The following is a 16,393-nucleotide window of genomic DNA, read 5'->3' on the forward strand; positions in this document are numbered from 1 at the left end:
TACTTTTGTTTGCGCCTGGTGCACGAACAAAAGTACGCGATCGCGCTATTTTTTAAAATCTACCCCTAAGTTACTAAGTAGAACATTTAAAACAAATCAGGGAAATATTTTTCACACATTGCACAATTAAGTTCTGGAATTCATTGCTGGGTGATGCGCTAAAGGCAGTTAGTGTAGCTGGGTTTAAAAAAGATTTGGATATGTTTCTGGAAGAAAAGACCATAAACTGTTATTAACAAGAAGACTTGGGGAAAGCCATTGTTTATCCCTGGGCATAAGCTATGTGGAATCTGCCTACTATTCGAGATCCTGCCAAGTACTTGTGACCTGGATTGGTCAGTTTTGGAAACAGGACACTTGGTCTGACCCATTTCTTATGTAGGGATTCAGTGCTCTTCATAATCAAAAATACAAAGTAGACATAATTAGCCAGTTTTAGAAGAAGAGCTTTGAATCCATGGCTCCCAATGTTATAATTGTTTAGTCATGGATTTTAAAACTTATTGTCTGCATGACTGGTTGCAAGCTGGGTTTATTTACTTATACACATATTTCTACTGTGAAAGAAAGATTTAATATGGTTGTTTATTCTTACCTCTCTGAACCTGAACCAAGTGCTGCAGGGAAAGAAGAACCAGAAAGATGGCCTGCCAATAGGATAGTGAGCACCATTGCTCTTTTCCAGTTCTTGTAATATATGCTGCCTGTTTCTTCACCAGCATCACAGCACCAGGTGCAGTACTGCTAGGGAGCACCCAACACTGGATCCAGGAGATGGAAAGATGGCCAGACAACACAGGAGACTCCCATTCTTACATTGCTAAGTTCCACTGAATACCTGAATAAAGTTACCAAGATAAATTTCCTGCTTACCAGCTCACTAAATATGGACCTCCTGGACCCTAACAAATCATTCTTCATGTTTGAAAGAGGTATTCAGACAATACTTTACTTAAAACTCAACTTCTTCAATGGTTATAGTCTAACACAAACTGCATTTACATGGAGATGAATCTACTTCTTCCATTTATACATGCATAAGACACATTCACAGGCTCACCTTACTTTTTTTCTATTTCAGGATTTCCTAATTAACAGGGTCGGGAATCTTCTATACCTTCTAAGAAACCCCTTACTAGCTGAAATCCATTAGCTGCATTGCTCTTTAGAAGGAAAATTGCCTCTTCTCACTTCTCCTCAGGTTGGGTACCAGAAGGGTAGAAACTCCTTTCTCTGGGAGCAGTGTAGTAACATGTTTAGTTTCTATTCATACTCAGTGGACAAATCAGCTTGAAAAACTCCTTCATCCTGAATTATTAAAAGCAGGCAGCTATGTGATTTCCAGATCCCTCTCTGGCACACCAAAAATAAAACTCTCTTGAGCTCAAAGATAGGACTCTTTTCTCTCCTGACAAAAAAAAGATCCTAAGCGCAAGAGCTTATTTCCACCTTTGGGAAACTCTTACTTCTTTTTCTTCATTTGCAATAAAACAAAAATCTTCTGGCTGCTATTTAGGTTCCAATTAATGCTGTATTCATGGGACTTTCAAATACTGAATTCTAACAAAAACACATAGTAACATAGCAGATGGCATCATATAAAGATCAAACTAGTACATCCAATCTGATCAATAATTTGTTTAGGATTGTAACTGCTGCTCCATATAGGTTACCTGCATGAAGAAATTTTGCAGGTATAGTGCTCCATAATCTAGATGTCAACTACTCTTTTTGTCTTGCCAATATATAAAAGTTCCATGGACATAAAATATGAACCAGAAATATAGAAATACAAACATACTACAGCATCCACACTTATGATGCCCAAAGGAATCACAATAACTTTCTTTTGTAATGGCCCAACTGGGAAGAAACCAAGTGATGTCTAAGATTTTGAGCTCTTTGAAAGGCAAAGTAAGGGGTTCATGAAAAGCCTTATGGTACTTTAAAATTGCCAATGATGCTGCTAACTTGTCTCACTTGTACAGAAAAAGGAAGAACATAAGTATTCAGTTTCTTCTTTTCTTTTTGTCAAGAGGCAGCAGTTTTTGATTAGCATATATTGTTCCTTAAAAAATATGTTTAACTGATTTACTAAGATAATCTCTTTTCCATAAATGACTATCCATCTCTTCTGACTGTCCCTTAAATTCAAATATTGTATTACATAGTCTCCTACCCTTGGGTGACAACTAACTAAGAAAATTACTATGGTAAATCAGTTTCCTGAGAATAGAGGTGAAAAGCGTACTTGCATTGTAACTAATATAAACATCCAAAAAAGATATCTGAAAGACATCAATCTGATATACAAAATGCTAATATGAATCACATAAATTTAAGTACTTAAAAAATAAATACAAATCCTCTTATGCTCCTTTCCACACAATCAGAATATCATCAATATAGTGTTTCCATAAAACTACCAATGGCCAAAAAGATGATGTATAGACCCACTTGCATTTAAATTAAGCCACATAGAGACAAGCAATATTAGGAGGAATGGATACAATAATCGCTGTCCCCCTAATCTGCTGAAAAAACGCATTATCTAAAATGAAATTATTACAGGTCACTGCCAAAATGGCCGACTCCAAGACAAACTCAGGAAATTGCAGAATTTAGAAAATGGGCTCAGACATCTGGTAAGAAACATAACATTTTAATAAGCATTGCCTCTTTATGGTAAGGGACTTGGATGTATTGTTATCTTTAATAAGTCGTTCAAAGTCTGGTGCAAGGAAGCATGTTTTAGATAATAATGGGTCCATATATGGAATAATAAAAGACTTTACTGTCATAATGGCCTGCATATTTCTGATAAAGGAAAAAAGATCCTAAGTGAAAAGTAAGTATAATATGTCAATGGTTGTTTAGAGAATGGGGTGGAGAGGAAAGATGATGGATTTGGGCTTTAATCCCCAACAAACAAATGAAGATTGTGGAGAAAATCTCAAATGTGAGATACTTATTACTTAGTCTACTCTACAGCAATAGGTAAGGTAAGGGGGGAAGGTATGAGGCACTGCAGAGTATAGACAAGCAAAACAGAAATAAATGGAAGGCCATAAACACAAATGCTCATAGTCCAAGCAATAAATTCCTGATCTGCAAGCCCTCAAGGTGGAGGAAGATGTGGATATTGTTGCTACCTTGAAAGCATGAGTTAATGAGTCCATGAATGGGATATAGTCACACTGGGCTATAACCTGTCTAGGAAGGATATGGTTGACAGAAGAGGGGGTGGAGTAGCACTTTATGTAAAAAAATATCAAACCAAATGAAATACAGGGAGCTCAGGAAAAAGGGAAGGCACGATGATCTCTACTGGAAAGAGGCGATGGCTCTTCCATTTATACTGGAGTGGTCTACAGACCAACTCTAGTTGAAAAACTGGACAGAGATCTGTCTGAAGACATCCAAAAGTGGAAAAAAATGGGGAGATGGTGTTGATAGGAAATTTTAATTTGCCAGATGTGAACTGGAATGTCCTTTTTGTCAGATTTGGTTAGAAATAGAGAGATCCTGGACTCCCTTCAAGGTGCTCTCTTCTGGCAAATGGTGATGAAACCTATAAGGGAAGAAGCAATACTAGACATGGTACTTATGAATGGAAACAATGTTTCTAATTTCCAGATTGGTGTCCACTTTAGCAACAGTGACCATACGCATATGGTTTGATATAATAGCCAAGGCATTCAGGAGTCATACAAATCTAAAAGTCCTGAATTTCAAAAATGTCAGCTTTAGTACAATAGGGAAGTACCATAATGAGGATACTCCAAGGAGGAGTAAGTGGGTGAAGTGGAAGAACAGTGGGCTAAACTAAAAGTTAGGGATGTGCATTTATTTGGAATGAATGGATAATCTGAAATGAAAATGATCATTTTAGGTTTATTTCATTCCAAACAAAATGAATGAATGGGGCTCCAAAAATACGGGTACTTTTCATGTCCATTCGTTTTCAAATTCAGTAAAGTCTAGGGGGCAAGCAAAACCACAGCTATTTTTTCCTACTCAAGCCAGAAAGAGTGGAGCTTCATTAAGAAGGGACAAAGAAGTAGCAGACCCAATCAAGGTGAAGTACTTTTTCAACCAACTAATCCCAGTTGGCAGCTATATGGATTAACAATGATTTCCTAATATTTTTATCCTGAAACTGAAAGGAAAAACTAGACCTTGTTTGCAGTTGCCATTTGAATCATCTCTCTCTTGGTTTTTCAGAGAGAAAGGAGTTCATTTCTATAGCTCTGTGTGTTTTAGCATGGAAGAAAAAGTAAAAAAAAAAAAAAAGATAGAGGAAAGTAGGCTACTAGGCTTAGGTTGTTGCTGCCTTTAATCAGTGTAATAGAAGTCACTGATCTTTCTCTTTCAGTTAAGGTTACAGTATCAACAGGAGTTAGGTGGCTGTAGAGAGACTCAGTGTTTCACTGTCTCCAAAAGATAGGACAGATGTGTGTTTTATCACTCTTACTGGAACTAGGTATACAGCACTATAGGTTTTCCTCTCTCAGTATTTGTGTATGTGTATGTTTGTATGTTAGTAGAAGCACACAGTACAGCAGTCTTTGTTTCACAAGAAAAGTGACTGTCTGCTATATGTGTGTGTGCATGTCTGACAAAATTGGGTGTATTGTAACACAAGAGACCCCAGCCATTGCCATTAGTCATCTGTATAAAATTGCATCATGCCTTTGCCAATGTCTGTGGCATCAAAAGGAAGATTTGGCAAGAATGGTGGAGAATGTGGTCTAAAAGTCTGTTCCTGTACAGGGAATCAGTGCCAGATTAAGCAGCATAAATACTAGTGAACATACTAGAAGACCTCCAACCCAGATTAAGAAAGCTTATTTTAGCAGGGGTAAAGAAGTTGCAGAGTAAGGTTCAGGTAAAAAGCTGGAAGAGCACTTGCCTGCTCTCATCCCCTCCTCCATCATGGTGCATCAAAGGTAGAAGAAGGCAGAGTCACTTGAGTGGGATCATCAGTTGGGGGTGGTCAGTGCCACTAGGAGTGGAGGAATCAAAAACAGTACAGTGCTACCATTCTTCTCTGTTTCCTCCTGAGGACTGTCAGCTGAATGTCTTTAAAGAAAGCATTAATTCAGATGAACATTTTCTGGGAACACCAGAGTCAGAAGATACTGAACATTTAGTAGCTGAGGACTATTCGGGGAGTCTATGTATTGGCATGAAATCCAACAAACAGCTGCAGGAGGCAACAAGTGATACTGTTGGGGCAAAGAATACCCCTGGTCTTTTTCCCCCTGGTCTTCCCTCAACCACAGCCCCAGCATCAGCTGCCAATTGTAAACCCCACCTTCCCCCATTTATAAAAGGATCAGATTTTAGGGACTGCTGAGCATTGTCCAACCTGTTGCAGCATCTGGTACCACAGATTCTGTGATGGAGACAGGTTTAGCCAGTATATCCTTAAATGGGCTCACTCTTAAAATAAAACAGTCCTTACACCAAGTCTTGTGTTCCAAATAAAAAAGTGAAGTTTATTAAATAAAAAAATTAAGGAAGTTCAGCATATACAATAATAAAAACATTCTGTAGTACACAAGATAGAAAAATAGTAATCATCAATAGGAAGGAAAGTGTGGGATCAATGTAATGGTGATCAAATAACAGAGTCAAATCTTCAGCATGTGTATAGCATTTACTGTAGCAACTAGCTCCTATAGTTCAACTGGTTGACTACAGAAAACCTTCAAGTCCCCCAATATGGTCCTGTGTTTCACCCAAAGGCTGCATAGGGAGGGACAAGATACAAAAAATACAATAAATACAATCTGAAGCAAAAATATGCAGAGTGATGTAGAGGGAATATGTGTCCCATCTGAGGATGTGCGAAAGACATAATGGAAAGTGATGAAGGACATGCCCTGCAATTCCCGCAGGGATAATGTCCAGGCGAGATGGAGGGAGTGATAGAAACTGGTTGTAATTCAGAACGGACCAACCGGTCTCGTAGATTCTTGCCTTGGTGAAAGCTGGAATTTGTTGCCAGAGGATGTGGTTAGTGCAGTCAGTGTAGCTGGGTTCAAAAAAGGTTTGGATAAGTTCTTGGAAGAGAAGTCCATTATCTGCTATTAATCAAGTTTACTTAGGGAATAGCCACTGCTATTAATTGCATCAGTTCACCAACTTGAACGTGTTCAAGGGAAACCTTGTCTGGTGGGTTTTTGTACGGAGGTTTCTAGTAAGGGTAACCGATTTGCAGTTATCCTTTTCTTCTCCTCCGTCTATTATTCTTTTATTATTTTTGAAGATATTTCTAAAGATGTTCACTTTTTTATTTTTTGTTTTTCTTATTTATTCTTAAAATTCCCTTCTCCCCTGCTGCTTTTCCGACCCACTACAATTTTTATTTCATACTTATCAAGGTCGCTGCCTTTGTTGATGTTCATGGGTACGGAGCTGCTTGTCCGACATTGGCCATGTTTCGGCACTGTGTGCCTGCTTCAGGGACTGCGGGAGAATTGACTGTGTCCTATATCGGGTTCACAGTATCCATATTACCTTCAACATATAACAGTGTTTACTTATGCATTATACTATAAAAACATAATTTCAAATTATTTTCAATTTTAAGTCTATTCCCACCTTTTCAATGAACAATAACTTACTCTTCAATATGTTGTGTGTCAAACTTGCGACGCCTTCCGTGCTTGTCTGGGCGTCATGTCTATTCTGTCTCTTTTTATACCTGCCTTGGGTACACACCTCCCAATCTCTGTCAGATTGAGGCTACCTCACGTGTGTGCAATCAGAAATAATTGTCCTTTCTGTGTTCTCCCTCTAAAGGCTATTATTTGCTTTTCGGGCGACCCAATGTATCTGTTATTATAAGCAACTAAGCCCTTATGTTATGTATTATTCTATTTCTGTGACCAACTGTACTGTCTCATTGTTGCTATTTTAATTTTTGTTTTCCGGGTCTAGCAGACCTGATGGAAGCCTATGTCTTATTTGCATTATACATATCGGGCGGACCTGGTAGAGGACTAGTCCCTACCACGTCCGCTGAATGTTCCTGCTTCTTGTTCGACGTCACTGATTGACACTGGGGGCGTTTCCGGGCGGGGACTAAGAACCGCGCCCGTCTGTGAATTTTCTGTCTAAACGAATCTTTCAATTAGGTTTGCCCTAGATAGGGCTAATAATCTCTTCTACTTCAATATTGTATTTCCATTCTTATTTTGTGTTGTACCTGCATTCAATTAGGTTCTTTTACTTATATGGTCATAATCATTAAAAACTGTCCTTCTTAGCGCTTTTTATATATCTGGCGGACCTGGTGGAGAACATGTCCCCACTGCGTCCACTTATGTCAAAACTGAATACCTCAAGTTGACACTGGGGGTGTTTCCGGGCGGTGGTAAAGGACCACGCCCGTCTATTACCTGAATAACTACTACTGAAGCTTTCAATTGGGTTTATCCATATCGATCTAATATTTTTTGAACTTGTGTTGTACCAGTGTTTGAAAATCTGTATTGGGATCGTTGTCATTGAAATCTTGTGGGTTTTTTTTGTTTTTGCAGTCCTCATGAAATCTTGCGATCTTGAATCTCTGTCTGTTTTATGTGGGATAATTCCTTTAGTGAATGAATTCTTCTTTATACTACTTTATTTTATTCATTATTCATTAATTATGAGCTTCGCCAATACCAGCCCATGTTGCCCGCAGTTTGAGTCCGGGGCCGGCTGGTCTTAGGCAGGCTTCTGTCAGACGACTCCCAGTAGATGAGGTGGCAATCAGCCAGGGACCAGCAGAGGTAATAGGAAGGCTGAAGCAGATCCGGACAAGGCAGAGATCCAGAGACCTGAGCGCCAAAAGGAACCAGAGACGAAGACAGGTGGCGCCCAAGTAATAGTAGGCCAGAGCCTGAAAGGCCAAGTCCAGGGAGATACCAGAAGACGTAGTAGCGAGCAGGCTGGCGTCAAACGAGCGAGAGTCCAAGCCAGAAGTCAGTCCAAGTGTGGTCAAAGCGTAGCGAGGGTCAAAGCTAGAAGTCAGTCCAACAAGGCAAGGAAGGGACCAGGTACGGATCAGTTACAGGAACCAGGAACGTAGACAGGATCAGGAGCCAGAAACGAGCAAACGACATGCATGGAGACCGGTTGCCAAGGCAAGGAACAAGGGGTTGGGCCCTGCCTTATATACCAGGGCCCAGTTTCATCATCATCCGGGACTGCAGCTTGGATTCCCACATGGGCCCTTTAAAACCCGGCAAGGTGCGAACGCGCCTAGAGGGTGGCATGGCACTGGATGGCGGCGGCATCTCCCTGCAGCACACGTGGGGAGACCTGCTGGAAGACAGAGGGGTCCGCGATGGAGCAGGGGACAGCAGAAGAGGCTCGGGAGCGTAGGGGGCTGCCCACAGCTGTGAGGGAGGACGAACCAGGACTGGAAGCTGGCGCCGAGGGTAAGTGGGCTCAGTCGCAGGCTTGCCGCGGACGGGACACACAACACTTTCTAGTCTGCCCTGGGGGATAGAGGAAAAACAGCAGCTGTAGCAGCAAAATATGTGGTATCTTGTCACCAGGCCAGAAATGAAATCTGACCAGGGATAATATGGACCAGCACCAAAACCTAAGAATTATCCCTGATGCTGTATTTTCTATTAACTTATATATCTTTACTTGACTTATTAAAATTGTCCCACCCTTTTATTTTAATCATTCTGTATAGTATTTTGGCAACACTTATAAAATTATCATGCCAATAAAATTATCTGAGGCCACTGCAGACACTCTCCTTCCTCCTCTGTCTCCCCACTATCTGCAAACTAAACTTCTTTCCCCATTCACTGCACTTTTTTTTTTTTTTACCAAGAAGGTTTATTGAAAAATCACAATCAAGACAAAATGTGAAGAAACAGCAGTGGTTCCAGTTTAGACATTTGTCTTTTTTCAAAGATCATTTTGACACAGCATCCTCTCAATATTTTTATCTATGCAAGGTGTTGCAAGATGAATACAGCTGTTTTATGAACAGAGGTGCTTTATCCGCTGCTTTGGCCAAAGCTGCTTCTCGTTTCATAACCAAATACTTACCGCAACCTCAAGCAAAACTTCAAGAACCATAATGCACTGACATGCAATTTTATAAACCAAAAATTCCCTTCAGTATATGGGTTGTTTTGTTTTCTGGACATTCTGGTAGCCTATGTAAGATTTGTTTGGGAGCATCTGTTTTCGCCTTGCTGTAAGTACGGCTAGTTTACGGACGGCTTTACTGTAGCCTTTGTAAAGCCCGCCAAGCCGACTCGTGCTTTGCCTCCAGGCTCGGTAGGTGGCACCTAGCACTCTGACGCGCTCCTCTCCCACCTTTCCGGGTTCGTTCTTGCTCGGTGTCAGGGACGTGCGTCCGGCAGGCTCAGCGGCGTGACGTCACTCCCAGAATGCAGCAGATTGCTGCCAGTCAGGGGAAGATGGCGGAAGGAGGAGCGGCGGATTTGGAGACTCAGCGAGTAGATGTAGCGGTGCTCTTGAAAACTACGCTCCGTAAAGGGGACACTTGGTAAGCGGATGCCGAGGAAAGAATGAGAGGAGCGGAGAGTGACGGGAGGGAGTGGATAGCTGGTGGAGAGGGATGGGAACCGAAACCGGTGGGGAAGAATGACGTTTGGTGGGTGATGGGAGCCGGGAAGCTGACTGTACTGAGCGAGAGAGCTCATGAACCGGCGGCGTCCGTAGCAGAATCACTTCTATTCCTCCTTTACTCAGGGTCCCTGTTCATGCCCGGAGGGAAACCCGTGGGCTATGGATGTCGAAGCTGCGTGCCAACCCCTGCAGCTTTCGGGCATACTTATTTTTATTTCATCGGTTAGGGAAGGTTCGAATTAGACAAGGCTTGCGCTCTCAGAAGGCGGAAGTGAGTTTGAAGGGGATATATTTGACTTTAGTAACTTTCGTTGTGTTGCTTGGGGGTGTCATTATTACTTCTGCTGAACCTGTTGCTTGTGTTTAGTGAGGGGACAGGAAAGAAAATTAAAGAGAAAACTAACCACTTATGTTCATAAAATATAGCATTTTCACTGTGGATATTAAGTGTTCGTCATATGTCATTATTTTTGGGTATGTCATTTTATGACGTATAAAAATCACTTGCTAAATTCCTTATCAATCAGATGTTTAAAGAGAGAAAGTTAAACTTTGAAGTACAAACTAAATAATACAACATGAAAACAATAGAATCTATTTAAGAATTATTTTGGTTTATATTCCTTGTAGCAATTTAGTTGATTTGATACTTTGTTTTTTAATTTGAATTGTATATTTATAAGAAAGCAACATTAGTAGCAACACATTACTGTGAATCCATATTTGAGTCTTTGTACTATATGTATGTCATACATTTATTTTTTTGTAGTAAACTCATTTGCTAGTATGCAAGATAATGTACTCTTCAGAATAGAGTGCTTGTATCAACTGACACTCCAAAATCCTTGATGAATAATTTGCTAAAGTAAATATGTGGTGGGTGCACTTCCAGTATGGCTTCTGGCCCTGTTTGTTTTTAGACTTTAAAGATTTACACATTTTATATAGCTAGCATTATTTGTTTTAATGTTGCATATATATATTTTTATGTTGTAAATATTGTAGAAAGACTGCATAGTTAGTATGTGTGGATATTAAATTGCATTTATGTTGATCCTTTGATCCATACACAAATAAAAGTCATACTATTACAGAAAAGAGCAAGAAACCACATGTTGCTTAATGTCATAGTAACTTTTTCACTGAGAGAAGAGATTTGGACTTGGTGGGTGAAACAATTGTCCTGGTCTCCAAGAATATCTTGATGGGGTGTCACCTATTTGGGTTGCAAAGTTTCAGTCCAAAAATTAACTCCTCTCTATGCTTAACAGGGTGTAGTATTCCGTTCTAGGCTCTGGAATATGAAATTCAAATTGTAGGTTTCATTGTCAGTATTCATAACTTTTTTACTTGAATACTTTGGGACTTTTTATATCTTAAATAATGATCAACAGGTAAGTTTAAAGTTAGCGTTTTTAGGTTCCCATTTGATTTTGCCGCTGAGATCCCTTCAAAAGTTTTTGTCTCGATTGCATTTGTGTGGCAGAAAATATAAGGAGTACTTTAAGAGTATTCTATATTGACAGATGATTTAACTGCCTTGGAATATAGGAGGATATTATTATGCATAATTGAAAGTTAATGTTAACAGAATCGCTTTCTTCCTTATCGTGCTATACCTGTCCAAACTAGTGGGTTATCCCTGTCTACTATTAGATGGAGTCAGCACATCCTCACTTGGTGTACTGTATACGCTGGTGCTGCACCCGCAATAAGTCAGTATTTGTGTCTCCAGCAGATGGTGGACCCATGCTGGATGATGCTGTAGGATTTCTTGGCTCCCAGGACAATGTTTTCACCCACCAAGTCCAAATCTCTTCTCTCAGTGAAAAAGTTACTATGACATTTGTATGTGTATGGATCAAAAGAACTTCCAGAAAACTGGTGGAGTTTGCTCCCAAGGTAACAGCTTGCATGCCGTTTTTCTTGGTGGAACAGGATCTCGGCTCCTAGAACAACAATTTTTGTGATTGTTCCCTTAGTGGAGCAGGCCTGGATCATAGTTCCCAGTGTTCCTTTTGGGCCTGCTTAAGCAGGGCCTGCATCATGGCTCCCAGGAATCCCTTCAAGGCCTGGTTGAGCAAAGGATTGCATCATTACTCCCACGTTCCCTTCAGAGCCTGGTTGAACAGCATCTGGTACGTGATTCCCAGGTTCCCGTTAGGGCCTGTTTGCGCAGCATTCGGTAAGCGACTCCCAGGTTCTCTTTAGGGCCTGGTTGGGTAGAGGTCTGGCAGGTGGCTCAGGACCCAGTGGATGGCTCTCAGCCCTGCAGCCTAGCCAGGTTGAGACTGGAGAAACCTTTGGCAGGTCCCCTTCTATCTCAGGCTTGTGGGTGTGGTACCCCCTCCTTCAAGCCCTGATCTGTCTCCCCTCTCCCCCAGCTTCGGTTTAATTTCCTTCTCGACTGACTGGGCTAGGCAGCAGCAGTAAATTTGCTTTTATCAAAATGAAAAAATAGAATAACCAGCTGCAGTCCTTTAGCAGCTACTGCGGCAGAGAGTTTACAGAGCCACAAGCAGGGAAGAGCCCTCTCCTTTCTGGAGACTCTCCAAGCAAGTGTAAGTATTCATTGTTGTGGCCTGATGTGTAGCTTTTGGGGAACTCAGGTTACCCTTCTAAAGTCAAAACCACTGTCTTTTTTTTTTTTTTCCCTCCCAGTGGTATGCATGGACAGGAGCCATTAGAATTGTGGAGACAACCAGGCTTAAGGGGGCATCTCCGCAGCCTGATGGAAGCATTTTTTTGATGCCAGGCTCTGCGACTATTCAGAGAGAGCCAAAACTTTCCATTTTTTTGTCTCACACAAGGGAAAAGCTACAAGGCAGAGGGAAGTAAACAGCCTTGTTACCTTGGAAGTTTGCAGTGGCAGTGCCAGACACCAGTTTGCGGTATACTGGGCAGCCATATATTCACCACTCAGATTGATTCTGGTTAGAGGCCCTTGGGGCCGAGCCGTCGACTGAGCAAATAATCCTTTTTTTTTAAAATATATTTACATGTGCTCAGGCAATATGAACCCAGCAAGGTCATGCGTTCAGCACATTTTCAGAGAGCATCATGAAGGCCTGCAGTTTAAACCATGTACGGAGGGCCTGTTTTACTCTCGTGTTAAGAGTGTGCTTGTGGGAAAATTACCGGGCCCCAAGTGAAAAGTACCATTTGCTCCTTCCTCAGACTCCTTGAGTCCCAGTCCTTCAAACATTTTGAGCGGGCAAAAAAAAAGAGCTGGTTCCTGTGTATTGGAGTCCAGGAGCCTTAGCTAGACTTTTCTTCCCTTTCCCTAGGGACCTTCTTCCATGCAGAAGTGTTGTACACCTTTGCCCTAGGCTGGCCAGTGAACCTCTTGGCTCCTAGGCAGCCTCCTCCACTGTATTCCCTTGTAGTTAGCAGAAGAGCTGATCATGGTGGAGGGTAGTACCTTTAAAACTGGGAATAAGAAGAATTTGCCTCTGAAAGGGGCTCTTCTATCCTTTGATTATTCCGGAAAGAGGAGCTTGTTCTTGCTTCTACTTTGGGTTGATACTATAATATTGGCCATGGACCATAAGACGGGGCAGTAGGTCAAAGTTTGAGGCTCGTCTTAGTAAGTATTTTCTTTTAGGGTTACTGGGGTTTTTTTTTTTTTTTTTTTTTTTAATGTTTATTATTTTAATCTTTACAACAAGTTACAAACTTACAGGAAATGAAAATGCAATATATATACAGTAAATAAGCAAAAGATTAACACACTTTATACTTAAGCTAAATCAACCATATTGCATTCCCCTTTAAAGAAACTTATAGAAGAGGGGCAGAAAATGTAAGGAATAATATTAAAGGAAAGAAAAATGCAAGTATCTGGCTTAACGCAGAATAAAGACATTCATTTATAATATGATCCTATCTCTAAGGCTTTACACCGGAGGTAACAATTACCCTCCTAGCATTTAGGAAAGATTTTAACTGCTCGGGGTAGTAAAAAATAAAGCATTCCTTTGGAGATTTTACGACACATTTGCAAGGATATTTTAACACATAGGAAAACCCTAATGCAAGCACCTGTGATCTCATTGCAAGAAATTCTCGTCTCCTGTCTTGAGTGACAGGAGCGAAATCTGGAAACGCATGTATCTGCGATCCCCGAAATTGGAGATCTATATTTCTGAAATATCTTTTCATAATTTCGGTAAGGTCTCTTTCAGTTATAAAGGAAACCATTAGTGTGGCACATTCATAGTATTCAGCGACTGAATCCTCCAGAAACTTGGTCAAGTTCCCTTTATTCACGTTTAATTGTAACATATCTCTGAAATTTCAAAACTTCAATAAAACTTTTCAAAATTTCAAAACTTCAATAAAATACTTCTTAAGCGTGATGTAAGGAAGCTCACCAACAATTTTGGGGAAATTTAAAAATCTCAAATTTAGAGTGATTCTCTAAATGCTCCAACCTTCTTGATATCACATTGTCTTTTATAATTTTAACGTTGCATTCTCGGGATTTCAACATATCAGCCTCTACTGTTTCCAGCCTTGGCTTAATTTCCTGCAACTAAGTGTCGAATACTTCCAACTTTTGCTCCACACCTTCTAAATTATCCTGAAACTCCCCAATCGATTTCACTAATGCTACCATTAGGTCCCAGATAGCTTCCAAAGTTATTTTTTCTGGCTTACAAGGCATCTGAAAGGTGGGGTCTTGAAAATGACTCACCCGCTTTCACCACCGGGGATATTCCAGCCAGTAGAACTTATCCACCTGAAGCAGCCGTTGCTCCTTTGAGCTCCTTGGTCTCCCTCTCCTGGGTCAGAGTAGACGCGAGAGGCGCAGAATTCAAAAATTCGGCTCCCGAAAATTCCAGGCATTCTGAGGGTTGCACCGGGGTTTCGGCGTCTTCTGCCCTCTGACCTCCTCCTGCTAGTGTCACACTTATCACATCATGGGTCTGCGACCCAGCTGCCTGAGAGCAGCCGGGAAGTGAAGCAATTTCGGGCTTGCGAGGATCCGGGGAACTCAGTTTAACTTCTCCTGGTGAGGCCAGCGCTTCCTCCCTGTCCCCACAACAGAGCGCTCTCCTCCCATCTTGAATGTCTTTCGCTGAGTGGCCATAAGCTCCGAATCCGAAGGAAAAACTTGGAGTTGACCTTTCCTTTTTGCAGGCATTTCTCACGAAAAGTTTTGCAAGTATCAGAGCTCAGCATATTCGTGCCTGGCTATACCACCATCTTGCCCCCTAGGGTTACTATTTTGACAAGGTCTGGGAGGGCCGAGTCCCAGTAATTCACAGACTCCCAGAGGATAATGTCCATCAGCCTCAGGGCTGTTTTGAAGCCACGGTGGCCTTGAGGATGTCAGAAGAGTCAGCCTGGGGAGGTGATACTGTGTCCAGATATTGAACAGCCAATTCATAGTGTGATAAAGACAACGATTGTCGACACAGGGGCTTCTTCAGATACTCCTCTGGCTCATGGAGGATTAGGTGCCCCTGCTCTCCCCCCAAACCCAAAACAATTCTGGTAAGTAGCCAGTTACAATTGCTCTACTGTGAGTGATTTCTTGTCCCATCAGTCCACTGATTTTGATCCCATAGTATGGGAAAGGTGGTCCTTTGTTACCTTGATTGTTTCCTTTGCATGTCAACCTTTAAGGGTGAGTGGTAAAGGTTGCTCTGGGGAAACTTCAGAATTTGATAGCTGTATTCTAGTACTGTTCATAATTTAGGTGGGTGCTTCTATTTGAGATTCAGAAAGAAAAAGGCTGGTGGTCTCTGGTGCTCCCTCAATCAGGGGCTCAGGTTCTCAGAGTCTTGGACTGACTGGTAAGATGTGCAGGAAGTTTGGTGCCCTCCCAGTCTCTGGATTTGCTGGGGGAGAGTGGCCTTGACTTGAAACCAGGATTGGCAGAGGCTTTCTGATTCAGATGAGTCTGTAAATGGTTAGCTCAGGTGTGAGATTTATCCCACGGAGGTTCCCTAGGGTGCAGGAGTATCACCAGCTCCTGGTTTTTTGATGGCCTCACTAGATCAGATTTCCTGGAATCAGGGCTCACCTGTGGCTTCACATGTCTCTGTTGTTCTGCTAACCTCTACAGTCAAAGCTTTGCAGGGTATGTCGTCTTCATCCATTTAGTTAGGGCCAGCCTGACTTGAATGGCAGGTACCACAGCACATATTGTTGTGGACACATCAGATGTAAGTTTGAGTGCTGGGGGGTGCATTTTGTGACCTTGCATAGCTCATGGGATCAGGTCCAAAGAAAAAGAGGCATGTTGTCTATAAAGAGACTGGAAACCAAGGCTATTGGGCCGGCCTTGTTGCAGTTTCTGCCCTTAATGATTGCTTATGTGAACAGGCATGGGGTCGCTCGGAGACCAGTGATAGACCAGAAAGCAGACAGGTGGTTCTTGTGCAGAGCAGAACTTACTATGAATTTTAGCAGTTCATGTTGCAAGGGTAGCACATTTTAAATTGATTTCCTTAACAGGAATAAGTTGGGCCTCTCAGAGTATGTGAGCTCAGATTGGAAGCTTTCCTAAACAGAATAGATTTTGGAGATTCCCCACAATTGAACCTAATGGCGATTCACAAGTTTCCAAGGCCAACAGCTGCCAAAAAGAGTTCAGCAATTGCTCACAGTCTGGTACATCAGGAATTGGCTTTGTTTTTTGTCTTATCAGCCTAACCCTTAAGGAGTGTGTTAGCTCAGAATGGAATATTCTTCTGCAGTTTTTATTTCTAATGAAGTCTCATGAAACTTCTTTCAAATCTCTGCAATTTTACTCTGGCAGGTGGAGATC

General features: G+C 41.5%; 1 protein-coding gene across 6 annotated transcripts in view; it reads left to right on the forward strand.

The window, feature by feature from the left end:
• Positions 1-9,417: 9,417 nt before the first annotated feature.
• The window catches only part of USP15 (ubiquitin specific peptidase 15), a 401,393-nt gene continuing 394,417 nt past the window's right edge, over positions 9,418-16,393 (forward strand). For all 6 annotated transcript variants that reach the window (XR_003858618.1, XR_003858619.1, XR_003858620.1 and 3 more), the window contains exon 1: positions 9,418-9,532. Coding sequence is in view for 3 of the 6 variants with exons in the window: in XM_029615760.1 (XP_029471620.1) it covers positions 9,444-9,532 (89 nt within the window). In the remaining 3 variants the exon portion in view is untranslated. The remainder of the gene's footprint in view (positions 9,533-16,393) is intronic.

This window comes from Rhinatrema bivittatum, chromosome 9 (assembly GCF_901001135.1).
Source record: "Rhinatrema bivittatum chromosome 9, aRhiBiv1.1, whole genome shotgun sequence".
Lineage (NCBI taxonomy): Eukaryota > Metazoa > Chordata > Amphibia > Gymnophiona > Rhinatrematidae > Rhinatrema > Rhinatrema bivittatum.